The sequence below is a fragment of the Ananas comosus genome, linkage group 8 (genome assembly GCF_001540865.1).
Source record: "Ananas comosus cultivar F153 linkage group 8, ASM154086v1, whole genome shotgun sequence".
In the NCBI taxonomy this organism is placed as follows: domain Eukaryota; kingdom Viridiplantae; phylum Streptophyta; class Magnoliopsida; order Poales; family Bromeliaceae; genus Ananas; species Ananas comosus.
In genome coordinates, this window is record NC_033628.1 from 11,457,559 (window position 1) to 11,485,406 (window position 27,848).

The following is a 27,848-nucleotide window of genomic DNA, read 5'->3' on the forward strand; positions in this document are numbered from 1 at the left end:
GGTAGTAGTAGCTTTTCTGATATGAGCATATAGCACTAGATTTATGTCTATGAAAAAATAGCATCTTTGCTATTTATATATCAAGGTTTTTGTCTTGTTTTTTTTTGTGTAATTGTTCTGTATATTGTAAATGTTTCTCTTTATAGTTCCCTTCTTTTAAAATTCTTAGGCACAACATTCTTATGCCTCAATATAGTTACTAACCCATTTGCAACTTCAGCATACTTTCATTTATTGTAGAAGTAGATATCAGAGAAAGTTCTGATTTAAACCAAGTTTGAATATAAACTCACTCTAGCAGACCATGTACAACTTAAACAGCTTCCCATTTTAGAATTCGACCTTGCATTCCTGGGATACTTTTTTCCCTTTTTCACTTCTACCATGACAATCCCAAACAAAATCAATTCCTTGGTTGTGGCCGCAAAAGCAATAGAGTGCTGCATGATGCAAGTATTGTTTATCATACTTGCTCTATGTTTAACAATATCAGGATGTACAGAGGTGCTCACAACTTGCTTTCTCTATTGCAGAAGCCACTCTGTTTCTTCTTTCTGCAGTTTGCCTGAATATCATATATCTTTTCATCAGTAGCATCTCTTGTATATTCAGACTCATTACTGATATGCTTCTAGCATCATCTTCATACTTTTTATCGCTGTCGCTGTTACAATCACCAGTAATCGCCACAACAACACGAACCCTCGGAGAAGTGATGATAAACTCTTGTATCCCCAACAATAATCTCCCTTCCTGAGGATTCGGATATCAACTTAAGCGCGTGGTGGCAATGATTGCATATCCTCACATTCTTCTTGACTAGTATGGGAGTTCCAATTTCAGTGGATATCAAACCAAACACAACTGCAAGCCTTAAACTGTGCTTATTAGCCAATGTTGCCTTCTTTCCTCCAGCTCGCATTGGATCAAACACCTCCTTGCCATTCCCTGCAGTTTCCCCTATCAATCTTGATAAAATATCGGACACTTCGTGTATCTTATTACTCTGGACGTGCGATCTATCCTCGTTGACGAAAGTATGTGTCTTATTCTGAAGCTCAACTAGGCTTTTAGCGGTCGTCTTTTTCAACCCTTTCTCCTTCATCGAAGATCTTACCCTCTCTACATCCTCCCACCTCCCGGCGTCTGCATACATACTGGATAGCAGGACGTAGCAGCCCGTGTTATCATGCTCCAATTGAAATATGCGCTCAGCAGCGTATTCCGCCATTTCTATGTTATCATTGTTCCTACTTGCTGTTAACAGAGACCCCCATATTCGTGCTGTTGGGGCCAACGGCATGCTCTCTATAAACCCTAACGTCTCTTTAAGATCTTTGGTGCGGCCTAGGAGATCGACCATGCATCCATAGTGCTCGATTTGGGGTGTTATACTGTATTCTTGTTCCATGGAATTGAAGTACATCCACCCTTCCTCTACCAATCCAGATACACTGCAAGCAGTTAGTACCGACACGAAGCTACTGTCGTTTGGCTGCAACCCACTCAATTTCATAGCAGCGAACAAGTCAAGTGCGGTCCTTCCATGCCCGTGAATTCCATATCCCATAATAACCGTATTCCACGATATTGTATCATTGCACACGATTCTGTCGAACACCTGCCTCGCACTCCTAAGATCACCGCATTGTGCGTACATATGTATGATTGAATTCAGCAGCAGAGTATTGTCCCCATAACCTGAACGAACAACATAACTATGTATTTGCTTCCCATGCCGAAGTGATTCTATCTCTCCATAAGCAGGTATTATGGTTGACATCGTAAAGACGTCTGGTTTTAGAGGCTCGTTCTGTAAGTCGATGAATAGTTGCAAGGATTCTCCAAACCTCTCATTCTGTACATAAGCCGCAATCATGGTGTTCCATGATACCAAACTCTTTTCCGGCATCTCATTAAATAGTATTTCCGCCGATTTAACTTTCCCGCATTTTCCATACATCTCTGTTAACGCAGTCCCGAGAACCAGGTGAGGAAGGAACCCTCTTCTTATTGAAAACCCATGAATGGTTTCTCCACGAGACAAGCTCTCCATTTGAGCACAAGCATTTAGCAAATTCACCATCGTGACTGTGTCTGGATCAGTTTTCTCCTCCCACATCTCTCTCATGCAATCAAATGCTTCGTCGGGTTGATCGTTCAGAGAGTACCCGCCGACGAGAGAATTCCATGCGACAACATTTCTCAGAGGCATACCGTCGAACAATCTCCGGGAATAAATCATGTTACCACATTTGCAGTACATATCAAGAAGAGAAGTTTGGACTTTGATATCATCTTCGAGCTCGTGCCTCACCGCATGCCCATGGATTTCCCTCCCTTGCTTAGATAACAACTCCATAGAACACGCCGCGAGAGCACCCATGATCCCAATCCTATCATGCTTAATCCCTAGAGCTTCATTCAACTCCCTAAAGCACGATAACGCCGCCGCCGCCTCTCCATTCAAAACATAGCCATCGATCATCGAGTTCCACGATACACGGTCTCTCACCGGCATTTCCTCGAACACCCTCTTTGCATCACTAATAAGCCCAAACCTCGAGTACATGGCAATGAGGGAATTGCAAATAAAAAGATCTGAATCCAATCCGATCTTGAGTACCCTCCCATGGGCTTTTAAACCGTCAAAGCGCCCCGACAAGACGGTGCAGGATTTGAAGACGAAGGGGAAGGTGAAGTTATCCGGTCGGACGTTCTCGACGTGCATCGCGTAGTAAAATTCGAGAGCTTCTTCGTAGAGCTCGGCATCGGCGTAGCCTCTGATCATGAGGTTCCACAAAAAGGCATCATGTTTCTTCTTCTTTGTGCCGCGGAAAAGCGACACGGCTTCGTCCATGCGACCGGATTGGATGTAGGAGAGAAGGGTTCGCGCGACGAAGGAATTGTTGGTTTGTTTGGATAATGTTTTCGGTGTGGATGAGATGTTGGTTTGGGAAGTGTTGGTGGAGTTGTTGTAGAAGCACGGGAGAGAAGCTGTGGCCATTGCCACTACATACTATAAACATACACACACTAGAGAAGAGCTTTCATAGCTCTGTAGAGTGAGTGAGTGTTTATATATAGGTATTCATTGCTTTTGTAATTTTGGATGCATTATCCACAGGGGGTGCTGCAATACACAGCCATACAGTTTTTGCAGGGATATAAATAGTTTGGTTCTTAGGTCGGATACTATGGAGAAGCGAAACTGAAATCCAAAAGTTATTATCTTTTCTTCTTTTTTGTTTTTTTAATCAGGGGCTTGGTCTGCAGCTATCTAATTTCCCTGTCATTTTTAAAATATCAGTGGTTTATGAAATTTAATAATTTATCAGTTTCGATTCCAAATAGATTCCTTTTAGTTTATTAGCGCATAGCAGTTAGCTTTTCTTTGTTATAATAATAAAATAAAATAGAAGTTTCGGAATGCTTCAAAGTATTTTGAGAAATCGTAGCCGCCCAATCGAAATTTTATTTTATATATATGAGATATCACTTTTTCCACACAAATTTAAGTAAATTCACCAATTACATAAATAAAGGCACCACATTGATACTCAGAAAACACCAAAGTATGCAGTGCAATTTCCATAGAGAGCAGGGGAGTTGAAAATGAAACAAGACTTTTGTGGAAGGTACGCGTTGCTCCCATTCTTCGCATGATCATCAATGGATTTGATGGCTGGTTGATTTAGATAAGCATACTTGCTTTTAGTCCACCTGCACCCACCCGAGAAGAAAATTCAAATGAAAAAAAACGCTTTTTTTTAAGTCTATTTGTAGACATTATTAAACAATGATTACTCAGATATAAGATACATGATGATCTACAGAGAAATAACTTATCAGGAACATTTCCCTGTGTTTAAGGTGTTTTGTACGTTACTTTAATTATGCCACTAGATGCTCAAGCGGATTCATTTATCTAGAAGTCTTGTCTCAAGCATTTTGGTTAGATAATGAAAGCAAAGACTTTTCTTTTTTACTTTTTGTGAGGGACACACCATCCTCCAACTGAAGAAATTAAGAGTCATAATATTTTGAAGCATTTGTGAGTATCATGAAAACCAATTATTTTAAAAACTGTTCACGACGGATCACCGGTTCAACCAATGGTTTGATCACCGGATTGAATGATGTCACTATAATAACATAATGTTTAATTATTATTTTTTATATTATATATAATGAAATAAAAAATATATACTAAATATAACATTTTATATTATTTTTAAATATTATTATATTTTATATAATTAAAAATATGTTCAAATTGTAGATTTTATTGAAAAAAAAAAAAAAAAATCTGACCAGTTTGGTCTGAGTTGGTCAAACCGGATTTTAAACCAGTTCCAGTGTTATGAATCGGTTTGGGCACTGGATCACGATCCAACCAGGCAGATCGATCCGGGTTAAACCAAGCATAGTACTCATTACGAACTTTCTTGAAGACTTTGTAACCATTAATAATGTTTAAAAAAACGTGACGGCACACAAAAGACTAATTAATAAAAAGCATCTTTGAAGTGGTCAATACATGATTATCCTGATGTCAGTTCCTGTTGTACCTAGTACGTACGTTAGCTATTTAAATTAAGTAGAACATGAAGTAGAACACTTGATTAATATAGTTTAGAATAATGGCAAGATGTAGGGAATTAACCTACCAGTCCTTGATCCCAATTCTCAGCTCCTTGTTGTTGTCGTCGCCGTTGTCCCCCTCCTTTCCTTCCTCCTCATTCTTCCCGCCGTCAATGATCTCTCTCAGCAACTCCTCGAATCGCCTGAAATCTTCTTCCTGCTCTCATCATCCTCAAAGAATTGCATACGAAATTAATCATGTTATCTTATATAAGATGATCCATCAACATATAGATCTATATGCTGAATAAAGAAACGTGATACAGGTAAGACACCTTGAACAAAATTGCAGATAAAAAGCCTAATCAATTGCATATGATACAGTAGAATCAAAGAAACCTTGGATCCACTAGAGATCACTATAGATCAGAAAAAACTGAGAGCGATAATCTTGCCTTGAGAGCCTTAGCTCTGATTCTAGCAGCGGCCTTTTGCGCGGCGAGAAGGTGTTCCTCCTCCTCCATCTTCTTCCTCCGCCAGAAGCGATTGATCTCCTCCTTTGTTATGCTCTTGACAACAACCATCTTTCGTGTCGATGTCGGCAGCGTTGATGGGCTCAATATCTTCTTTGTCGCGCCTTCTCCCTTCCTTTGCGCCATCATTATTTCCTCTGTTTGCTGTTTGCAACCTCTCCTCCCTCTTTTAATTCTTTTCCTTGAGTGCAAGAAAACCTATATATAGATATATATATATGAAGCCACTGCTATACAAACCTAACGTCCCGATCGACAGAGACTTTGGGAGGCTTCCCCTCTCAGACTTCTTGTAGTCTTCTCCTATCTTTCTTTTCTTTTTAGTTTTGTCCTCCCTTATGTATTGCACACTCTTGTGCTTATCTTCCAAGTTTGGTCATCATATATTAGGCCACCATGACAAACTGGGGCCTACCACTAATGTCCTGAGCCGGTGGGCGGTCCACTGAAGCTATTAATCTGGTATAATAGTACAATACCATCTGATATGATAATTCACACGCAAATAGTGGTAATGGGACATAAATGGTTTTCTACAGCTAACTTTTTGCCACTGTTGAGAGATGTTGATATTATTATAGCCTGCTTAATTTGAAACTTTTCTATTGGGGAGAGAAATGCTACAATTTTGCAATAAATACGTACCAGAGGAAAATGAAAAACTCACCACTTTACCATATGCTTTCGAAGAGAATTATACACCCTCTATTCCTCTCCAAGTAATTACTTAAATAGAAGAACGTTTTAGTTAAACTTGCAAGCGATATTTACAGGAGTAAATGAATAAAGAAGATAACCATTGAGAGAGATATCAAGAATACGAAGAATATTGATGGGAACACGACCCATTCGTCGCAAACATAAACAACTGTAATTCCATTACAATCTAGTGGACATCATGTGGTGGTGAGAATCATTTCGTACCAAACTTTATGCCACAACAAACAGATAATGCTTCCGATAAAAGATTTTGAGTGTTGAAAATGTTTCATTATAAAAGAAAGTTTCAGAAAGAAGAAGAAGAAGAACTGTATATACTTATTATACTACATATTCTTTGTCAGATGAACAGAAATTTTGCCAGCATACATTTTCTTCTGAGCCGTGTAGCTTCAAAGAAACATACAGTTTGACTGCAATTCTTCCTCACGGGAAGAATATGTTTTTAATTGATTTGGCTGCTTCTAATAATAATGACATTAATGTTGAGTACCACTGACGGATGTAGAAAAGAATCAACAGTACCCTCCAAACAAAGCTTCCAACATCATTGTATGCCTTTTTTCCTCTTGCTAGCCTACAAAAGAAAAAAAATTGTCGCGCATTAGAGAGGATCATAAAAGCAGAAAAGATGGCAAACTATAGGAAAAGTATTTGTAACATTAGGCACACAAAAAAGATGGCTGCTTTTGTAACAAAACATGGATTATGAATTTACAAAAGACTTTTACTTCTTTCATCCATGACAAAACCACATGCCTTCATTCTAGAAGACGACAGCAGTATCAGAAACTTAAATTTAATCCGGAATCTCGACTACACAGCTAGTTTACTTGTAATTCCAGGAGGCAAAAGAAATCCACACCAGTGTCTGTCCATCCAAATGCATCTTTAGTATTCAGCAGGTCAAAAACAATAAAAACCATTTAGTTTTAATTCAGTTATGATGGCAAACAACATTGAGTAACATACATATGGAACCCACTTTTCTTCCCCAAACATGCACCCACTTAAGATCCTGCTTTATGCCTCTAATGTCCACTTCTGTGTACTTCAGGCAACTAAAGACATTTAACAGTTTGTGCAGGCTTCCGTGAAAATTGGTAGTACACAAATGTTAGATCTAGAGGAGTCCAAAACGTGATGAGAACAACATACATACAGACGGTGCGAAAGAGAAGCAAATAAAATGACCATACGAAATAGGAAAAGTAAGAGTATTAACTAAACATGTTATTTTACCTCTTGAAGTTTCTTCAATATCATAGCTTCGTACTCATTAAAGCCAGCTCCGACAATGTTGCTGACTTTTGGTTCACTTGTTTCAGCAGTCTGTGCAGAGAAACTATCTGAAGTGCCTGCAGTAGTCACAAGAGGAAGAACAAGCAAGGGATTTGAAAGACTCCCGCTCATGCTGTGTGTAGCTGCTTCCTGACAAAAAGAGAAAAGAAACCAAATATAACAGTAATAAGCAAATCTGAATAGGGTTATGCATGGGATTGAAACTGCATATAAACAGAAGAAAGTATATTCAGTGCATAAAGCAACCAAAAACATCAAAAATATGTAATGAGACAATTTTTCTTGCCATTGTACCCATTGTCAATATTCAGGGTATCACTATGGATAAATCAATTATGCAAGCTAAATTTGGAACGTTGTTGTCTGTGCTAAAGCAACTACCACAAATCATCAATTAAATTTCAATCGCATGACTCCACATAAGCTGAATTTGAAGCTAAAATCCATTCATAAGAGAAGTTCAACAATTAACAGAGCTACAAACAAGTGAACTGAACAATTCTTCCGCCCACATGGATTGCATAAAGATGTCTGACTTAAGTTCAACGGAACTTCATTTTAGCCTTTTTGAGTAACAACAAGCAATTAGGACCAAAATCAATAGGTATGAGGGTCTAGGCCTCAAAATAGGCAGAAATAGTGACGGTAAAGATCACATGATTATCAGCCAATCCTTCCTGAAATGTGTGACCCAGCTGTGAATAGATCTTCCTACACAAAAAGAAAGCAAATGGTAGACTAAATTTCCTATAATAGCCTCCCAAGTCCAGCACTTGACCACATTTATAGAGCATGTGGAGTGAATCCAGGAATTGCAGATGAGATGAGATGAGGCTAATATTGCTAGACGGAAGCGGAATGCAGCTACGAGGTCTTCAAGTAAAGTCTTAGGTTCAGCATATAAGAGGCTAGATGTGGAATATCTTAATGAAACTATTTTGTGCAAATCTGTGCTGAGAGGAACTAGCAGTGACAATGTAGAAGAAAAGAGAAAAGAGTGAAGAAAGAACAGTGCGAGCAACAAACCAAAGTTTTGCTGATTTGTCTTGTTACCGGCAGAATTTGCTTTTGCCAAAAGCAGCTTAAAGAAAGGAAACAAGAGGGATTGAGAAGAAATAGACTACGAAATGATGGGGAACCTTTGACCATGAAAAATAAGGGGAACTTGCAAGAGGAACTGAAGGAGCCGGGGGCGGGGGGGGAGGGGGGATGTTAAGAACTACGAAATACTGGCATGTTATCTTCTCATCTTCTACTGCAAATTGAAGTCAGCTTCAGTCTTTTATAGCCACTGGAACACTTTCTTTTTGGAAACTAATATGATACTCGAGACAATGCCAAATCATCACAATATCCCCTCCTTACGGTAAAGGAATTGATCCTAGTCTTGGGAACCAGAGATAAAGAGATATTCTAAATCTTCAATATTTTCTCTTATTGGTAAGCAGATCACCCCTCTTTTTATAATCTTTCAATAGTTATAAATCTCAACCTAGGTTCAGAACATTCTCCTGTCACTTGTTTATGATATCAAATCTGTATAATTCAATGAAGTAAGAAGAGATCAACAATTATGAGATAAGCACTCCAAATGAGGATGACAGATGGCATGCAAAGGATAGTAAGTGACAATATAAATATTCCATATTATAGGCATTAAAAAAAAACTAATGGAACAGAAAGAGATTCTTGTCCCAAACATACTAAAAGGATATTTCTCGCTAGTTCAAATACTGAGATGTTTAAGATGTTTACGAGCTTTCTAAAAGTTGCGCCTAGATGACAATTCTTGCAAATATGAGATTTTTTTTTTAAATGCTTTTCATGTCCCCCTACACATTAAATATGCTAGAATGGATATTCCGATTGTTTTTGTAGTTGTAAAAAGCTGTTTTCTTTTGTTTGTTAATACCATTCTCTCCAAGGTCTCAAACTTTTCCAGAACTAAGAAAGCATGGCAAACTTACCACGGCATCTTTGGAAGACATCACGACGATGGCCGAGGCCTTGCTTTTAGATTTCTTCGATCTAATTACAATATCTTCGACCTCTCCGAACCTCTCAAAGATCTCTTTCAACTTGGCCGCAGTGTAATCACCCAAACTCCTCTCCCAGGAGACCTTCAACATCTTCTCCTTCTCCTCCGAGCCCTCTCGCTTTTCCTGTCCAGATGTCTAGCAAAAATTGATGCAGCGAATTAGCACATGAATTAACTAGCACGCACTACAAACTTAGATACAGCGAACCCTAAACCTAATCTTACCGAGGCGGAAGCGGGGGTGGATTTATTGGCCTTCCTGGCCAGGAATTCTTCGAGCTCGCGCTGCAGCTGGGCGGCGACCTTCTTCTCGCGCAACTCGGCGAGCTCGGCGGGGTCGGGGGCGCCGTCGCGAGCGGCGGCGGCGCGCTCCCGCTCGTCGAGGTCGGCGGCGAGCTTGCGGCGCTTGGTGTCGCGCGCCGAGTCGCGGAGGGCGCGGTCGCGGCGGGCGCGGAGGCGCGCGTCGAAGGAGCGGCGCGCGGCCTCGTCCCTGAGGACGTCGTAGGAGGCGCGGAGGCGCTGGAAATCGGCGGTGGCGCTGGGGTCGTCGGGGCGCTTGTCGGGGTGGCGCACGCGGGATTGGCCCTTGTAGGCCTTGTCTATCTGATCTAGGGTTAGCCTCGCCCCCTCCTCGCCCGAGGGGAGGCGGAGTACCTCGTAGTGGTCGATCTCCTCCTCCACCGCTGCGCCGACGCCCCCGCTCGCCATTAGAGAGGGGGAGTGGAGCTACGCTGCTCTATGCGACTAGGGTTTTTTGAGGAGACGCGAGAGGAGGAAGGAAGGGAGAGGTCGGAAGAGCGCGCGCGGAGACGTGACAGTTCGAGCCCTTCTGATCCTTCAGGAGTGGCCGACTAAGAAAATTAACAAAATAATTAAAATAAATAAATTAAGACCACTTTGTAAAATAATTTAATTTCAAGGAGATTTTTCTTTGGCCCAATTTCGTTCCTCGGTTGACTCCGCACACCAACAAAAATTGCATAGAATTTTTTTTTTGAAAATGCTGTAATTATTGCATTTAATTTTAGAATTTATTTAGATACATTAATATGTTTCTATAAAATAAAAGTATATTATTGTCTGTGACATATGAATTCTAATATTTTGTTTACTCTCCAGGAATTATTTTTATTTATAAATTTATAAATTTTTATTTATATTTTGATATTCTACTAAAAATATAGAAATATCTCAATGTAAATATAAATACACATTTTCAAAAAGCAGGACACTACATAGGAAATTCTGGAGAATCTCTACAGATAATTCCAAAATAGTAATTTTTTTTTATATATATACGATAATGATAATTAAATTGAATTCTTTTTATAATAAAAAAATATTCAACTTAAAAAGGTGGAGGACTAAACTGAAATTTGAGTAAAATTTCAGGTCTAGTAGTACATTGTACTCCACGACCACGGTATCTGCTGCGTTGCCAAACGCAGTAAATAAATACAACGCAACAACTCCCTCGTCGCATTCATTTCACCCTCCGCTTCTCTCCCCCAAATTTAAAATTCAGAAACGAAACCCCCTTCTCCCTCTTTCTACCCCACGCAAGCGAGAGAGAGAGCGATCACACTCTTCGTAACCGATCGGAGGTACTCGATCTTGCATAAATGGAGCGAGAGGAGCCGATCCTCCTTGCTATCTTCGTCGTTCTCCATGGCGAGGAGCATCCGATACCCTCGTCTCCTCCCGAGCAAGAGGTTGTTGCGATCGATCGCGAGGAGGGTTCGCCAATCGCGGCCTCTCCCTCTCGGGACAATTTTGCGCTATGCGATCGTTTCCACGACAATTTTGATCGTGGCGGTGGTACTCTGGATGATCATCTCCGTTGTGCTCTTCCTCTTTCGCGACCATCGTCTCGATCCTTATGAAGAATCTCTTCTCACCTATCAGAAGTAAGATCGTCTCGTTTTCCGTTTGTTTTTGTGTGTACAAGGTGTTTGTATGTGAAGTTTTTTGTGTTTCTTGATGCAGCGAAGTGAAGGATGAGGTGCTTGGGGAGAGAGGGGAGCCGTGGTCGGAGGTGCTCTCGTGGAAGCCGAGGGTTTTCATGTATCATAATTTCTTGGTACGAGAATCCTTCCCATTTCGTATCATCCTCTTCTTTTTGTTGTGATTTTAATTATTAGGGATGCGGATTTATGTATTGAAATTGTTGGGGCCTGTTCGGATGCCTGGTCCATCCTGTTCTGTTACTCAAAGATTTTGCAATAATTGGTAGATTAAGAGTGTGATTATATATATATTCATGGTATTTTCTAGGAGTAAGATAAATCACTCATTGGTGGAATGCATTTTTCTGAAAAAAAAAACTCCACTGCTAGGATCTTGCAATGGACTAAAAACATATTCATAGGTTGTAATCGCAAAAGAATAATCCCCATAGGCCCTGTTTGGATGCGTGAGCATCCTATTTGCTATATTTCTTTGATTTACTCAAGAAGCGTATAGTATTTGATAGATAAGGAGTGTGATTAAATATTTAAAATGAAAACCATATTCTGTCTTTGAGTAATTTTTTTGGAATAAGATAAATCACATTGTAGGTAAAATATACTATCATATCAAATCATGGATGTTGAGATCTTTTGAGAAACAAAATAAAAAAACACGTAGCTTCCAATCACGCAAGAAAATGTTCATACCAAATAACTTATTATTGGATAGCTTATTTCGGCATCAAAACAGAGCCATAATGTATGAGTTCTCACTGGATAATTTGTTCTAACATCCAAGCAGGCCCTTATGGTAGAAGATAATGCTGCTTGCCTACTGGATTCAAATCCAACTACTAAACGTGGAATGATGCCTAAAATTTTTTTAAAGTGCAACAAGCCTCCAAAATTTGTAAAGATGGATCATCCAAATATGATTATAATTATACTTATATTGAATGTTTTTTAATCAGTCTAAGGAGGAATGTGAGTACCTAACTAATCTAGCGGAGCCTCATCTGGTGAGGTCTGCGGTTATCAATAGAAGCAACGGAAAGCCAAGGAACACCAGGTCTACACTCTTACCTTGCTACTTAATTTACAATTTTCAACCATTTTCACATTAATCTGTGTATCCAGTTTCCGCACTAGCTCAAGCATGTTCTTTAAAAGAGGTCAGTACAAAACAATTCGAGCTATTGAGAAAAGAATCGCAGATTTTGCCTTCATACCTACAGGTACGGTTCTTGGTAATACTTATTTTACATGGATTATTAGCCATTGAAATCAGTACTTTTTTTGCATACTCATTATGAAGCTCGCTTAGGTCTTGTTTTGTAGCTTGGCAGCATGACCTCTCCATATGCATAGTATCTTTGTTTTTAAAAGGAAAGAAAAGGAAAGTCAAAAGAAGTTACTACTAATTTTTCATTATTTATTGCCAAACAAACCTCAAAGATGTATAAATTTGCAAGCAATCCACCATCCACCAACGCATAGTGTTTGTGAATAAAAAAAAAAAAAAAACAGCAGTATTAAACTATGCCTTACCTTATCAAATTTGAGTAGAAAAACATTCCTTATTACATCTATAGGGGTCATAGGACAAAAGACATAAAATTTAAAGAAGGGCCTCCAAGTATTGAGGGGAATAAGAGGAAGTTATATGTTTTACTCTTTTTTTCAAGGATTTAAATGCCGTGCCATGTGGTCGTGTCGAAAACCTGCTTGCACGGTATGGCACCCTTACTATGCCAATTCATGCTGGTCACAAAGAAAAACCTGTGTGCTAATACACAATCGCGTGAATATTTATTTTCTTTGGCTCCAATTTATTCTAATTGCTTATTATATATCTTTATCGAATTGTTTACACTTTATTGAGATAACTACTTGCTAATCTTAAAGATAAGAGGGTTTTGAGCCGTGCCATCGGCGTGCTATCAGCATGGTGTAGTATCGCGCCGATATGTTATTAGCACGGTATGGCCTGATGGATATGGCCTATGCCAATGGATACTTAAATCCTTGCTTTTCTTTTTTACCACTTTTCTCTCCTAAAGTGCCAAGGTTGTTCTTCTGTTTAGTTGTGTTAAGGTTCATGTTTAACATAGAAGGCTAAAATTGTTGCTCTATTTGTTGTGTGTGATTCCTCAAATGCATTGTTGAACACATCAAAATATTCAAACCAATATCTTTTTGTGCTGGGTACGGCCTCTTTTTACTTTTTTCCCTAGGATTTCCACTGGTTTGATTTTCTTTTTGTCATATTCCTCTGTAACTTCCTTTTTCCATGTTGTTCTACATGCTTTCACTTTATTCTTATTTAACCTCTACTGGCTCCTTGTTGTCGGGCAAAAATTTTATGGACACCATGTCCAATTTTTTTTTTTTTTTGAGACTCTTGGTGGGCGCCGCATGGCACCCCAGCCACGCGGGCCACCGTCCTGCTGCTCTGCCTCTTTGGAGAGCAGCGGGTTTTTTTTGGTGCGCCCGTTGTACCATTTTTACTTCAAAATTTTAATTTTAATTTTAATTTAATATAATAGATATATATTTTATTATATTTAAAAAATATATGTAAAAAATAATTTTAAATCTTAAATTCTAAATTATTTTTGTATATTTTTAAAATATCATAATATATATATAATTAAATTATAATGAAAAAATAAAAAATAAAATTTTAAAACAAAACTAGTGCACCGGGTGCACCAAAAAAAATCCAACTGCTCTCCCTGTTGGGAGAGCAACAGGGAGAGCAACAGGACCGATGGGCCCGCGTGGCTCGGGTGCCACGCGGCGCCCATCCAGAGTGTCCTCAAAAAAAGTTTTTTGGACATGGTGTCCATAAAATTTTTGCCTCTTGTTGTCCTTTCCTTTCCTCCACTAGTTTGATCCATCTGTAAACAATTCCTTAAATGCTTTATTATGTCCCATTGTCACTGTTAGTTACGGTCTTGATCGTTGTAATCCAATCCATGATCATAACTAAAGTGACGCGAGTAATTTAAGGCTTCTGCTATTATATTAGGAACCAAACAAGAAAATGAAACACTGAATCTTTGAGAATAAAGATGCAAACTGGGCTGGTGAATTGTTTCTAATATTCTCATATGATTCATGCTGATGTGCCAATGTTATGTTAATGAGATTTTCTGTTATTTGGTTTAAGTTGCTTATTTGCTTCTTTTTCCACTGTTTTTTTTATGCTTTACCAAACTCGTTGGTGCTAATTTCATACAGAACATGGGGAGGGGCTTCAAGTTGCTCACTATAAAGCTGGAGAAAGATATGCGGCTCACCACGATTACTTTTCTGATAAATTTAGCATCAGGAAGGGAGGTCAGAGAATAGCAACCTTTCTTATGTATCTGTATGTGTTTGGCTTCTTAAAATTCATTTAGCTTTGTTCAAACCACCTTTGATCTGAAACCATTTTGACTTAGCTTTTGTGTTTTGTTTTTCTCCTTTGGGAGGTACTGATACAGTTCAGATGTTGAAAAGGGTGGTGAGACAGTATTTCCTTATGCCAAAGTAAACACCAGCTCTTTACCATGGTATAATGAGCTATCTGCATGTGGAAAGAGGGGCCTTGCTATTAAACCCAAGATGGGAGATGCCATTCTTTTCTGGAGCCTAAGACCTGATGGCGCACCAGATCCATTAAGTATGCATGGTCAGCTTCCTACCCTTGGACCTGGTTTTACCTTTCTGGCTGTAGATCGCATATAACTTATAAAATAAAATAAAAAAATTTCTCTACTCTTGCTGTAAGCATATAATATAATTATAAGTCCGGCTACTATACTCTTATGAATACAATCGTCTTCGTATTCATAAGTCGTTTTCGATGATAGAGTTCCTGAATCAACGATCCATACCGTTAAACATTATTTAGAGCATTTAAAACTTCTGAAAATCAAATTTTATAATTTTTCGACATCATTTACCTTACGATCAAAAGGTAACAAAAATAACAATTTTTAATGGCCGGTATGGGATACTTGCTAGTTTAACGGTGTAAAAGAATTGGAATAGGTTGAATTTTTGATAGAAAATTCTATTCGCTACCTAAATAAAGATTAATAACTCTAATCTTAAATTGAAGGATCCGATCATTCATTTTTAGAATGTCGTTCGATTTTGACCGTTCATTTTATGCTCGCTTGATGGGCTTTATTGTGATTTCAAAAAATTATGAAATTTATTTTTTAGAAATTCCAAATACTTTAGATCATATTTAACGAAGTAGATTATTGATTCAAAAGTCCCATCATCGAAAACAACTTATGAGTACGAAGGGCTCTATACTCATAAGAGTATAGTAGCCCTACTCTCTCTCTCTCTCTCTCTCTCTCTCTCTCTCTCTCTCTCTCTCTATATATATATATATATATATATATTTGCTGTATTATTGAGTGGATACTTCATTGTGCTATCTGCAGAAGGGTGCCCTGTAATTGAAGGGAATAAGTGGGCATGTACAAAGTGGATGCATGTTGAGTTCTTCAGATCTGGACAATAAAGGTACTCATCACTTGGTTGGCCATTGTGCATTTGTGTTCGACTTTTCTTGTTTTTTTTTGGTTTAACCAGTGCCATATAAATATATTAGGGCTTCCGTCTTTTTTTTTTTTTATAATCTTTGTTCAGGCATCTCACAAAGCTTCTCATTTTAAGATGATTTCTCACGGCCTTTGTAAACCTTCTATCAATTTTGATGTCTCGGAGAGTGTTGATCAAATAAGATTACTCCATATGTTAAGGTGTTATCATACTGAAAAATAATGCATGAAATTCTTGCCTAGTTTCCAATGAAAGAGATAGCACGGCTGTCTTTGTTACTGATGTTAATATTTCTAACTTTTGTTTCTCACTTTCTCTTTAATAATCATATTATTTTTATTTAGGCTATTATGTTTTGTGAGCTCCAATATCATATAATATTGTAGAAGTTTTAGATGACTCAGATGTAAGAACAAGGTCTTCACTGTGATTGTTTGAAAATGATCTACATTAAATGGAAATGTTGATGTAAATTATTGGCAGAGGGGAAATGTAAAGCATTTTCAGGTTTTTTTTATTTTTTGGCCCTTTAAAGCATGAAATTGTATCCATCTGGGCTGCGCATTCCTGAACTAAGCCTAAATCATAGTTCTGTTTGGACAATTATGTTGCATAAGTACCACTACCAGCAGGATGGATCACCAAAACAATATGCTTCACAGTTCACAGTGTCAAATCTTTATCGCTATTCTGACGTTAATGCCTAGAGATGCCTCTTTCCCTTAAATAAGGCAGGTGTTCTGTATGAATGATTTCCATCTCATACCGTAAAATATTGTGGGGATTACCACCTTCCTTTATTGATCTATGTTTGGCAGGAGAGCGACAAGTTATAGATTGTCTTGGTATTGTTTAATTCGAAGTTGTAGTTTATAATTGTCTGGTTAGTAGTTTATGATTGCATTAGGTCATATTCATTTCAGATGTGACACTTTCTGTGCGAGCGAGGTTTTACAACTTACCACAACTGGTGATGCTGCAGGGTTTCCTTTTTTTATTGTGATAATTTTATCTGCCTCCAATATTGCACTAATCACCCAATTAAAAGAAACAGCCACAAAATCAGCATACTGGTAGTATATCATTACTCCGTGACATATGCTCGCTCACTGTTGGTAGCTTTACATGGTTTTGCAATTTTCTTCGTCTCTCTTTTTACAGGAGGATTTGATGACTAACCGTATATAGCTTCAAGCAAGAGCAGACGACTAGCGTAAGGAAATTCACAATCATTATGGGGATTTTTTGTTTCACAATCAGTCTGGAGATTTTTGATTTAAGTGCAGCAGCAGAGGTTGAATTTTACAAAATATTGGGAGTTCTGGTAAATCTTTACTCCTATGTTTTATGGAAACCTTTGGGTTTTTGGCTCAGATAGTGTTAGGATTTATAAAGTCTCATCTTTTTGTCAAACATGTGGAGTAGATGACCATAGCTAAACCAGTTTGAGAATTCATGATCAATTGGCAAGAACCCTTTAGAGCACTTTATTGAACTTTTCTTGGTACTTCGTAGAATCACTGATAATGAAAATCATCTAAGGAAATCAAAAGTTTTAGAACTTGTTTAATTTGTGAAGCACATTTGAGGTACTGATTGTGGATCAATTTTGAGCAGTTGAAGTAATGGTAGAGGGCTAGCAAATTGGACTACTCTAAAATCCATATGTTTCATCAAATTCGCAATGGTGATAAAGTTGGCTTATGGATGTACCTCTAAATAATGACAAATATTTGATTTTCTTTGTTATGTTAACATTCTGTTAAAACTCATTTAGCTTATTATAAACTCATAAACTACTGCTATCCAGGTTTAAATTTATGAAATTTAATTTGCTTTCCATCTTTCCATATCTACTGGTTTCGGAATGTTAATGTTTAATAAAACGTAATTTCAGAAATAAAACTTTTCATTGTGCTAACATCTGCCTATAAATGCTGTGGAGGCATGGCTCGTGCTTGGTTTCCAGGCGCAAATTTTATTGCAAGAGCTCAAGCTATGGTAGCAGTGACATTAAGACAGACTTGCCATGAATTCAAGGCATATCTACTGTTTTGTATGGTTTACCCAGGTAAACATTTTAGACTAATACAAACCTCACTTTATTCTCATCTAAATTTATCATTTTTTTTTCCAATATTTAAACTTAAAGGAATGTCTAAACACTATGATGTGTTGGTGTACCATTTGCACTTTCTTTTGAATGTATTAAGTTGCATATTTCTCTCGTTACAATACCCTCCTAATCAGAAAATTTCAGTATAATCTTATTTAACCTGAGAGATATTTATCATAGTCAAAAAAGTAAGCATCAAAACTGTGTAAAAGGATGTTTTATCATATCACAATTTTATACTTTCTATCAACCATTTATTCTCTATGTAGACTGTTGAACTCGTCATACTGTTGAAATAGTATGCACGACTAAATTGTTCTAAATGGCGTGAAATTATCAGATTCTTCTAACCGGCCAAGGGAGACATCATTGACAACAAGCATTCTCCCATTTCTCAACGAAATGTTAAGTGTGAAGATGCTATGACATATAACATGAAAACAATAAACCACATGAACACACAAGTGGCCACATAAGAATTAATGGGGATGAACGCATAGCGCTCTGTACGCGACAGCGCCAAATTTCTCATAAGCATCCTTGGCAAAATTTGAGATGAATGGAACCACTGATCTCAATAAATAATCACACTCAAAAGTATTGCGCAAAAGTATGTTTCCCGGGGATGCTCCATTTTATTTCTTGGGCAGGTTTATAGAGAAAAACCCAAGACCACAAAAGCAGAAATTGCGCCTCCGGCACAAGAATGAGAAGTTTGGAGAAATAAAACATGATCTTAAATAAAATATCACAATTATTCTTTACCTTCCTGTTTGAATAATCAGTCTAATGCTTGGCATCTATCAAATTCCGAATGACAAATGGGAGAATTCCGCCATGGTTGTAATATGCTAACTCCACCTGATTTAACAAAAGCCAAACCAACAAATCAAAGAACGGATCATTTTGAAGCAAGCAAAAGTAAAACACTATGAAAGGAATGATTTATTTTACCTCTGTATCAAAGCGGACGGTGCATGTGAAAGACTTGCCATCATCTGTCGCAACCGTGACACTTTGACCAGGTTTGATGTCACTCACATCAGTTGGAAGGTTGATCGTGTACCGCTCATGGCCAGTTAAGCCAAGGGTCTCTGCATCTTCCCCGGGCTTGAAGCATAGGGGAATTATTCCCATGCCTACGAGATTGCTGCGGTGGATCCTCTCAAAGCTCTTGGCAATCACTGCTTTCACCCCCTGCAATAAAACCATTTGAAAGACTTTGGCTTAATGCGAATGCTTGGGCAAGGGCAGATTATAGAGCAGTAGTCATTACCAGTAACATTGGGCCCTTTGCTGCCCAGTCCCGAGAGCTTCCGCTTCCGTACTCTGCACCCGCTAATATGACTGTGTCATGACACTCGCTTTTGTACCTCTGTTCACAAAGTACATAACAGTCAGTTTTCCTACAAAATGATAACGGGACTAACCAGTGTAAGAGTATAGATTCTGCCGAACATGAAGAGGAATAGTTGTTCTGGTTGAACCCACAGTTGTTCTTGAATGAACTACAATTTCAGCCAGCTGCTGGAATTGTGCTGCACTACAATCCCTACTTTATCTCCAGTTACCACCATATTCATTACAGTTATGACAACTTGTAATTATAGTTATATCCCATCACGTTAAACGAGAGGGAAAAAAAAATATTTCGGTCTTTTTTTTCCTTGAGTTTTGAGAAATTTACCGTGGCGGCATCAAACACTGAAAGTTTCTCCCCTGACGGAATATGAATTGTCTTAGGCCCGACTTCTCCCTTTAAGAGCTTATTTACGAGGCGGATGTTCGCAAATGTTCCCCTCGCCATCACCTCATCGTTGCCCCGACGGCTCCCATACGAGTTGAAGTCCTTCCTTTCAACACCATGCTCCATTAAATACTTTGCGGCCGGGCTGTCCTTGTGGATGCTCCCAGCAGGAGATATATGATCCGTCGTAATACTGTCGCCAAAGTTTAGCAAACAGTAAGCATCCTTCACAGGGTGAGGGCCTGGAGGAGACATTGTCATGCCCTTGAAATAAGGAGGCTCGTGAATGTATGTTGATGTTGGGTCCCATGAATAGAGAGTATTTGCTGAGACCGAGAGTTGATTCCACATAGAATTGCCTTTGGTGATTGCCTCATACGTGTTCCTAAACATGTCAGGGAGCACACTGGATTGCACAACCTGGAAGGAAGTTTAAGAGGGGTGAGTGTGAAACAGTATGAAGCACATTTTGCCAGAGACTAGTAAGAAGCATAACCTTTCAAAAATCAAAAAAAAAAAAAGAAAAGAAAAGAAAAAAGAAACGTAGTTGCATGGATCACCTCTGCTATCTCTTCATTGGAAGGCCAAATGTCCCTGAAGTAAACTTCCTTTCCATCCTTTCCAATCCCTATAGGTTGTGTCTCAAAGTCAATGTTAACCTGTCAGATAAATCTTCGTGAGAACAGGAAGAAAAGAATTAAACAGACAAGAACCCTGAAAAGCTGTAAAAATCCCTCTCATTTATAATTCATGATTCTGTCACAGAATTAAATGCTATCAGAAATCAATCATCACTTGGGTTTTAATTGTCACTGCTGTCCTCTTTGACTGAACAAACATGAAATTTTACTCTGCCTATGTATATTTTTGTCAAATTTATAAGACGCCAAATCACAGTTATACTTTGTCAGATATTGCAGAGTCACTGGTGTTTAAAACCACCATTTTCCTACAGGTTTTCAGCTAGCAATGTGGAAGGATACAGTCTATATAAACAGGTATCCCACGGCATTTCTAAACAAGAACCTGCTCTATAAAATTCTTCCATGCATTACCTAACAATCTGAGAATTCCATTCACAATTAAAATTCACCATCCTAAAATACTTGCTGTTTAGAAGAAGTGAATAAGGATGACCAAGTCAGAGCCAAAGGCCCAAGGTTGCTAAGTACAATATAGTGAGAGTAGGAGAACTAGAAGAAGACGGGACTTTAAAGAGGACAACAAGAGATCTAAGTGAATTTAGACTTTAGAGATTTGTTGGCTAGTCTACAGAAATTAAAATCCATTAAATGGCAGGGTAAACTGCCATTCCAAAGATATTATTGCAACACATTGAGATCATCCAGACTCTCTCCAACCTCTGGTGCCTATAAAGGCAAGTGCTTGGTTCATTGCAAAATTCGAGCTAACAATACTGTACAGCAATAAACTTTTGACACCTCATTTTATTACTTTAATAATAGACTTTGCCAGCTATAGACCCATAGAGAACAACGTGAAATTTGAATTCTTATCCATCTTATGTATACATATCCTACTACTTTTTTTTATTGCTAAAGCAATACAAACATGAAGAAACAAGATTGATATGAATCCACAACCTACTAACCAGATAACTTAGACTGAATGTAAATGCCAACATACCAAGCCAGTTGCACAAAGAAAACTTTAATGATGGTCTCATACCGTGCCAGCAAGAGCATAGGCCACCACAAGAGGAGGAGAAGCTAGATAATTAGCTCTAGTAAAAGGATGAACACGCCCCTCAAAGTTCCTATTTCCAGACAAGACAGCTGCAGCAACAATGTCTGGAGAACACACCATGTTTAGAAGCAAAGAAGAATGAAAAGGTTATTCGGAAAATCAGTCAGTTAACAATGAGAATGATTACCATTCTCAGAGATCGCAGCTGATACTGATTCATCAAGGTCTCCAGAATTCCCAATGCAGGTTGTGCACCCATAACCAACAATATGGAAACCAAGCTGGTTTAAGTACTTCTGCAAACCACTGAAAGATATGCAAAGCTATAAGGATAGAGAATACAAGATTCAAAATATGAGCCATCATTCTGCCATTCAACGAAGATACCTCTTCTCCAAGTACTTGGTGACAACTCCAGATCCTGGAGCAAGGCTAGTCTTAATCCATGGCTTCACCTGATTAAAAATGACAGAAAACCATATGTACTGATAATCACAAGTAGACATTTGAAAGTTGATGTACTGATAATCATATGTCTATCATCGAAGATGATGGTTTTACAAACAGAAACTTATACCAACACGTAAAAACTAAACTACGAAGGTAACTTGTGTAAGAAAACTGCACAAAAATGCTGGAGGAATTTGACAAGAAGCTCGTTCTATTCGTCATGTGGTAAGTATTTACCATCGGAAACATCCTTTTACATTCTCCACCTTTCAATAACGGCTGTGATGCATCATGCAGTGTAGCCACTAAAAAATTATGTACATATTACAAAATGTGGCTTGCTGTGCTGTTAACAAGTTAAATCATAGAGGAAAAAATGATTACCACTTCACCAGTAGTTGCCAGCCATACAGTGTAAACATTGTGAAAACAAAGGCCAAATGTGCAAATAGATTGTGGTAATATTCTAGCGTATGATTATGTGTGAGTGTAAAGATTAATATCACATATTTCCATTATGCAGGTCCCATTAATGCCAGTACTGAGGTGTCTACCAAACAGTTTCCCAGGATAGTTTTAAAAACTAATACTGAGGGTTTCACTGTGCAGTACATTGAAAACCATCTAATGTGTGTAGATTGGTTGGTTGCTCTCTAATATCAGAATAGCTATGTACTCAGTTGAAATAAAGATAGAAGAAATGCAAATTCTGTTCCTGACAAATGCATTTTTCCAGCTGATTCAAGTCGCAAAAGTATTTAGGAAAACAAAATGTCATATTTGAAATTAAGTGGGGAGGATATTCAACCTCAAGGCCTAGTTCGCAGGCCTTCTTTGCGACCAAAGCAGCTCCAAGCATTACACTAGGATTTGAAGTGTTTGTGCAACTGGTTATTGCTGCAATTACAACATCACCATGCTTTATCTGAGCAGGCGTCCCATGGAATGAAAAATCAGCAACTTTATTTTGAGTCTCCTTTGGAACAGCAAAACCCTGTAAGTTTTCACGTTAGATGCATGTTACAAGACATACAGATAATTTTCATTCATTAAAATGCTTCAAATAAGATTATTCTATAAAATGAGCAGGTTCAAAAGGAAATCATGGATAGTCTAAAGTGCTGTATTTCTCATGTATTTGTACAAAAATATATCTTTTAAGATAAAAGCAAAATTTTGTAAGAGTGATGCCTGTCATGCTTATCAGTCTGAATATTCCAGCAGCAAGAAACAGTGTCCAGAAAAACAGAACAAGGGTCAAGATGTTTGGAGAATTAGTATTAACGGGAGCAAGAATTACTAACAAATTCAATCACAATAAATTTCCATAACTGTAAGATGAAAAAGAGAATCAGTAAATGATTCATGACAGACATGCAACACAGACCATTTCAGTTGTAAAGACTGACCACTTCATGTTGAAGGTGCCATCAGGAGGAGAATACAACAAAAAAATAAAAAAAACCTCAAAATACAAGCAATTCCACAGACAACTTTGTCTGTACAATGAATATGTGCAAAGACTAGTTTTTTTCACCACTTGTTTTCAAAGGCAAAATATATTCATGAAGCAAAGGCTGGGTGTATATCAGCGTACCTTAAACCCTACGTTGTTATCCAAGCATGATTGCCAATCCTTTTTCATTTCCTTCAAGGGAACTCGGTCATGGGGCCTGCCAAGAAGTTAATCTTTCTTTCTTTAATTAAAAAGGTGAAAACGAGTAAAATCTGGAAGCCAGATGAAATTACATACTGGTGCATGCTAAGAGCAAGGAAAAAGAAATGTAAATTCCACATAGATTACCTTTTGGGTCCTGATACACATGGTTCGACATCTTCCAGGTTCAGTTCTAAATAAGATGAGTACACTCTTTCCGTCTGGGGCTGAGTTCAGGTCAAACTCAGTCAAAAAGATGCAGCGGAAAGAACCTTAATGATCATAGTTGTCGAATTATCAGCTTAATATTTAAAACATGAATATACCTGGCTGTAGTCAACAAACATTTTATTGGCCCGCAAATACGACTCTATCATGGCCACCTAAAAAACAAAGCGAGAAACAATCCTCAAGATAGGCTAAAACTAGAAAAGCAATCATGATTGCTAGTGATAACTTACATTTTCATCGCTTCTGCCAGTGAGTTTCAGGTATTGCAATGTAACATGATCCACTGGGAAAAAACCCATAGTTGCTCCATATTCCGGTGACATATTTGCTATAGTAGCACGATCTGCCAGTGATAGTTCACTCATGCCTTTCCCTGGTATCAGAAAGCAAACACAATATGACTGGTTCTTGGCACACTGAATGATTAAATTGTCCAATGGAATAGTATAATTCCAAAAGCATATTATGGTATTTGGAACAAACGTCAAGAGAGTAGGAATTACCATAGAACTCCACAAACTTCCCTACAACACCGTGCTTCCGAAGCATCTGAGTTACTGTCAAAACCAGGTCAGTGGCTGTAACACCATTTTTCAACTTTCCTGATAATTTGAAACCAACAACTCCAGGCAGAACCATGCTCATTGGCTGCATGTGGATGAGATAGTAATGTTATGACAAATTGACGTAGCTGAGGAGTCGTATCCTAATGATTTCGGACATCAAACACTGCATGACAAGCTTATTCCAACTAGCAGCTATTATCCTGATATTATTGTGGGTAAGAATATAGAGGAAAGTAAAACTAAAAAACCACAACTTAAATCATGAAAATAAGGTGAACTTGTTGGGATAGAGAGGCCCATTAAAGGCAACGCTGTTTGCCAGTTTGTTTCATTTCCTGTCTTGTAGATAATTCAAGCTGAATTGGTGGAAAACAAGGGTATAGTACAATAACCAATATTTATGATAATTGACAGCAAAACAAAATATTTGGCTTCAAAACTTATTCACCTACAGGTGTTTATATACTATTTGCACTTTCTTACTAAAACAATATATAAATAAATAATTGAAAATTTCCACACTCCACACAATCATGGAGTGTATGAACCATGATCACCAGGGCACAAAAAAAAGACATTTACTTATACAGGTAGTCAAGGTTTATGACTGTTTGTCTCAATTCCCAAGCTCAGATCAATTATATGCATCAGTTTATCAAATTAGACCAAGATAAGCTTAGGGCAAAGTGGAATCAATTGCTTTCTGCATTGTGGCAAATGGTTGCAGACCAAGAATTAATCAACAGAATTAAACTTCAATTATCATGCTTAGACCTGTTAGGCAAAAGTGAAACAGTTATGGCAATTTGACTTCAGAAGATGACCGCTAAATAGCTTAAAGAGGTTATTCACCTGGCCAAGCATTGCAGCTTCTGCTTCTATTCCACCGACTCCCCAGCCAGCAACACCTAGTCCATCCACCATGGTTGTATGCGAGTCTGTTCCGACGACACTATCAGGGTAAAGGATCCCGCTACTATTAAACACCACTCGAGCAAGATACTCTAGGTTCACCTACAAAACACATTTGATGGTTACCATACTTATGTGAGGATTGCTGTATCATTATTTTATAACAACTCGATCACTGAAATATAAAACTGAAACCGACCATACAGAATCGACAAAAATCCAGATACCTGGTGGACAATACCAGACCCTGGTGGAACAACAAGCATGTTATGAAATGCACTAGATCCCCACTTCAAAAATCCAAATCTTTCCTTGTTGCGATGAAACTCAAGTTCCATATTTGCCTGAACTGCATTTTCTGATCTTGCCACATCAACCTGCACTGAGTGATCTATGACAAGATCCACAGGGACCTGCATGCAAATAATTTAAATTCTGACAGTTTGTCCGCTAAGAGAGATAGATCATCAAAAGCGGAAAAAAAAAAAAATAGAAGTGCATTGTTATTTCTCTCTTCTTTTAATTATACGTCGCTAACACTGGAGCATAAATTTATCTTAATTCTGCAATTTCCCTAAACCTTGGAGAAATAGTTATTAGTCGAGTGATCTATCACTTGCCCAGATTAGGAGCTGAAAATGGGTCAAGAATAGGCAAGACTTAGCAAGACTTAACAAGACATCACATAGCTAGTAATATTTTAGCTCATTTTAGCAGCCAACTCAATTTGAAATGTCAGCCTATTATAGGATGAGAGGAATATTTTCAAACTGTAGTCAAGAGGCCAGCACGCAACTCAAGCTGACTTGAGGGAAAATATCTTCAAGAAGCAAGAAAACAAATGCTTCTGAGGTAATATACTGGACTTTCTCAGTGAACTAATACTACAAACATGATACATCCACTTACCAAAGGATTGATTTTGTTTGAATCACTGCCAAGTTTGTTCATAGCATCTCTCATGCACGCAAGATCGACAACAGCTGGGACGCCAGTAAAATCCTGAAAAGGAGATAAAAGATGAAAATAAAGCAGTTTATTAAATTAATGAGCATTTTAGAAGCCCAAAAACAACCTCCCTTGAATGATGCAATAGTTCTCTACTTCTCTGTAAGGAATCTTTGAGAAACTAACTAATAAATGCCACACTTTATGAATTAATGAAACAAAGAGGCGAAGCATCTACAGTGATTTAATGACAGTAACAGATACATCTTCACTTTCTCAAGGGGTAACAAATAGTGAATAAATAGTTAAGTGGTCTTTCCAATGAATAATCATAAATAAATAGTTCAGGGTTATAATAAAATTCCAAAATCCCTGTCATTGTCTCTGACCCAAAACTGAAAAAAAAAAAAAAAAAAAAAAAAAAAAAAAAAAAAACCGCAGTTCATTTTCTTGAAGCAATGAAACAATAGGAAGAGGACGGTGGAATTCATTTTCTTGAAAGGGCAGAAAAAAGAACTCCGTTAAAGAAACCTAGTGATGGCAATTAATCAAGTAGAAAATATTAATAAGGTTGACTTCGGAAAAAAGCAAAATAAAATGGTAAAGATAAAGAAATAAAAGTCAAATATGAGGGTTTTGTGGAGAGGAAAGAGACCTGCAGAAGGACCCGAGCGGGTTTGAAGGGGATCTCGACCTGCTTTGGGGAAGTGTTCTCCCAATCCAAGATCTTCTCCACATCCTTCCCCGTCACCTGGAAATCATCGCAGTTCCTGATTGCCGATTCCAAGAGGATCCTTATAGAATAAGGCAGCCGATCTGAAGCACCACAATATACGCGAAGTTTGATCGAGGATTTTGATTAAACATCCAATATTCCAAACTAAATTCACCAAGACCCTTACCAATCCTGGGATCGTCAAGCGCAGGTAAGCTGTAGTACTTCCCGAAATCGCCTCCTCCGGGCTTCGAGAGCGTCGACAAGATGCTATCGTACGAGTTCCGAGTAGCTACCAACGAGGGAAACGAGAGATCAGACCCCAATTAGGGCGAAAACAGATCCAAGAACAGCTTGAAGAGGCGAGAAAACGTACCCACGGAGGCGAAGCGCCTCTCGAAGCGCTCCGCGACGGCGGCGGAAGAGCGGATCGCGGCGCGGTGGCTGATCGGCGAGCGCCAGTCGCCGATGCGGGAGGCGAAGGAGGAGGAGAACGACGGCGTTGACGGCGGAGGAGACGACGGAGGAGATCTGGGGTTAGGGTTTTGGGGAAGCGGGGACGACGAGGAGGAGGGAGATGAGGAGGATAAGAACAAGGGGGAGGGCCTACCAATGGCGGAGAGGGAGGAGGAGAGGCGCGAGGAGCGATTCAAGGCGCCCGTGATCAGAGTCATGGTGCGGCGCTATTTAAAGGATGGGGACGTCGGGATCGGGAATAGCGAGGGGGAGGAATAAACAATGGGAATAAGAACGGGGAATAGCAGAGGCGCGGGGGAATAAAGAGAGGGGAATGGGGAATAGGATGGTCGGAGGTGGCGGAAGGAGATGGTGGGGATTGAGAAGTGTGTTTGTACTTTGTATCGGGCGTAGGGAGGAGGAAGGAGAGGGTTTTTATTTTTTTAATATATAGAAGCGGAGAGTAAGGCGTGGAAATGACGCGTGGTGAATGCGCGCCTCACGGGGCCCTTTTGATGGATTTATCCATGGACCCGGTCTACGGGGTTGTGCATAGGCCGGAACGGTAAAATGCAACAAGCAATGGGACTAAGCAGGTTATTATGTAAGATAATAATAATAATTATAGTAGCCGGACTCTAATAATAATAA

The 27,848-nt window shown here is 38.6% G+C and overlaps 4 protein-coding genes across 7 annotated transcripts; 1 reads left to right on the forward strand and 3 right to left on the reverse strand.

Moving 5' to 3' along the window:
• LOC109713561 (pentatricopeptide repeat-containing protein At4g35130, chloroplastic) lies at positions 208 to 5,033 on the reverse strand. The gene is made up of 2 exons (XM_020237675.1): positions 4,671 to 5,033; positions 208 to 3,723 (listed from the first exon to the last, which is right to left on the reverse strand). Exon 2 carries the CDS (start codon positions 3,005 to 3,007, stop codon positions 674 to 676), a length of 2,334 nt encoding a protein of 777 aa, XP_020093264.1. The 5' UTR covers positions 3,008 to 3,723; positions 4,671 to 5,033; the 3' UTR covers positions 208 to 673.
• Positions 6,081 to 10,032, reverse strand: LOC109713562 (dnaJ homolog subfamily C member 17-like). Its single transcript, XM_020237676.1, has 4 exons — positions 9,403 to 10,032; positions 9,107 to 9,313; positions 7,080 to 7,268; positions 6,081 to 6,414 (listed from the first exon to the last, which is right to left on the reverse strand). Exons 1-4 carry the CDS (start codon positions 9,883 to 9,885, stop codon positions 6,385 to 6,387), a joined length of 909 nt encoding a protein of 302 aa, XP_020093265.1. The 5' UTR covers positions 9,886 to 10,032; the 3' UTR covers positions 6,081 to 6,384.
• LOC109713590 (probable prolyl 4-hydroxylase 3) lies at positions 10,656 to 17,923 on the forward strand. Of its 4 annotated transcripts, XR_002217127.1 has the most exons (9): positions 10,656 to 11,084; positions 11,164 to 11,257; positions 12,098 to 12,195; positions 12,264 to 12,361; positions 14,370 to 14,499; positions 14,615 to 14,802; positions 15,572 to 15,653; positions 16,854 to 17,016; positions 17,638 to 17,923. XR_002217127.1 is itself a non-coding variant. In XM_020237712.1 (8 exons), exons 1-7 carry the CDS (start codon positions 10,846 to 10,848, stop codon positions 15,649 to 15,651), a joined length of 927 nt encoding a protein of 308 aa, XP_020093301.1. In that variant the 5' UTR covers positions 10,656 to 10,845; the 3' UTR covers positions 15,652 to 15,653; positions 16,854 to 17,923. The 4 variants fall into 4 exon arrangements, 3 of the variants coding, with proteins under 3 accessions (XP_020093301.1, XP_020093303.1, XP_020093302.1); XM_020237712.1 differs by having other exon boundaries at positions 16,854 to 17,923; XM_020237714.1 differs by having other exon boundaries at positions 14,370 to 14,468; positions 14,620 to 14,802; positions 16,854 to 17,923.
• On the reverse strand, positions 18,288 to 27,624 carry LOC109713589 (aconitate hydratase, cytoplasmic-like). Its single transcript, XM_020237711.1, has 20 exons — positions 27,118 to 27,624; positions 26,929 to 27,033; positions 26,682 to 26,842; positions 25,988 to 26,080; positions 25,306 to 25,491; positions 25,019 to 25,180; positions 24,104 to 24,248; positions 23,831 to 23,973; positions 23,696 to 23,752; positions 23,517 to 23,596; positions 23,310 to 23,385; positions 22,521 to 22,706; positions 21,650 to 21,717; positions 21,450 to 21,568; positions 21,245 to 21,366; positions 20,116 to 20,214; positions 19,496 to 19,975; positions 19,085 to 19,183; positions 18,763 to 19,005; positions 18,288 to 18,669 (listed from the first exon to the last, which is right to left on the reverse strand). Exons 1-20 carry the CDS (start codon positions 27,413 to 27,415, stop codon positions 18,595 to 18,597), a joined length of 2,997 nt encoding a protein of 998 aa, XP_020093300.1. The 5' UTR covers positions 27,416 to 27,624; the 3' UTR covers positions 18,288 to 18,594.

Bases quoted from the DNA above. Each gene is read 5' to 3' on its own strand.
- LOC109713590 (XM_020237712.1), top strand. From the start codon at position 10,846: ATGGCGAGGAGCATCCGATACCCTCGTCTCCTCCCGAGCAAGAGGTTG. The intron at 11,085-11,163 runs GTAAGATCGTCT...TTCTTGATGCAG, and splicing joins TCTCTTCTCACCTATCAGAA to CGAAGTGAAGGATGAGGTGC. The intron at 14,500-14,614 runs GTATGTGTTTGG...GTACTGATACAG, and splicing joins GCAACCTTTCTTATGTATCT to TTCAGATGTTGAAAAGGGTG.
- LOC109713561 (XM_020237675.1), bottom strand. From the start codon at position 3,007: ATGGCCACAGCTTCTCTCCCGTGCTTCTACAACAACTCCACCAACACT.
- LOC109713589 (XM_020237711.1), bottom strand. From the start codon at position 27,415: ATGACTCTGATCACGGGCGCCTTGAATCGCTCCTCGCGCCTCTCCTCC. The intron at 21,718-22,520 runs GTTGAATATCCT...ATTTTTAATCAG, and splicing joins CCTGCGAACTAGGCCTTGAG to GTGAAGCCATGGATTAAGAC. The intron at 18,670-18,762 runs GTAAAATAAATC...TTGTTAAATCAG, and splicing joins CCGTCCGCTTTGATACAGAG to GTGGAGTTAGCATATTACAA.
- LOC109713562 (XM_020237676.1), bottom strand. From the start codon at position 9,885: ATGGCGAGCGGGGGCGTCGGCGCAGCGGTGGAGGAGGAGATCGACCAC. The intron at 9,314-9,402 runs GTAAGATTAGGT...AATTTTTGCTAG, and splicing joins CCACCCCCGCTTCCGCCTCG to ACATCTGGACAGGAAAAGCG. The intron at 6,415-7,079 runs GTAAAATAACAT...TTTCTTTTGTAG, and splicing joins TATTGAAGAAACTTCAAGAG to GCTAGCAAGAGGAAAAAAGG.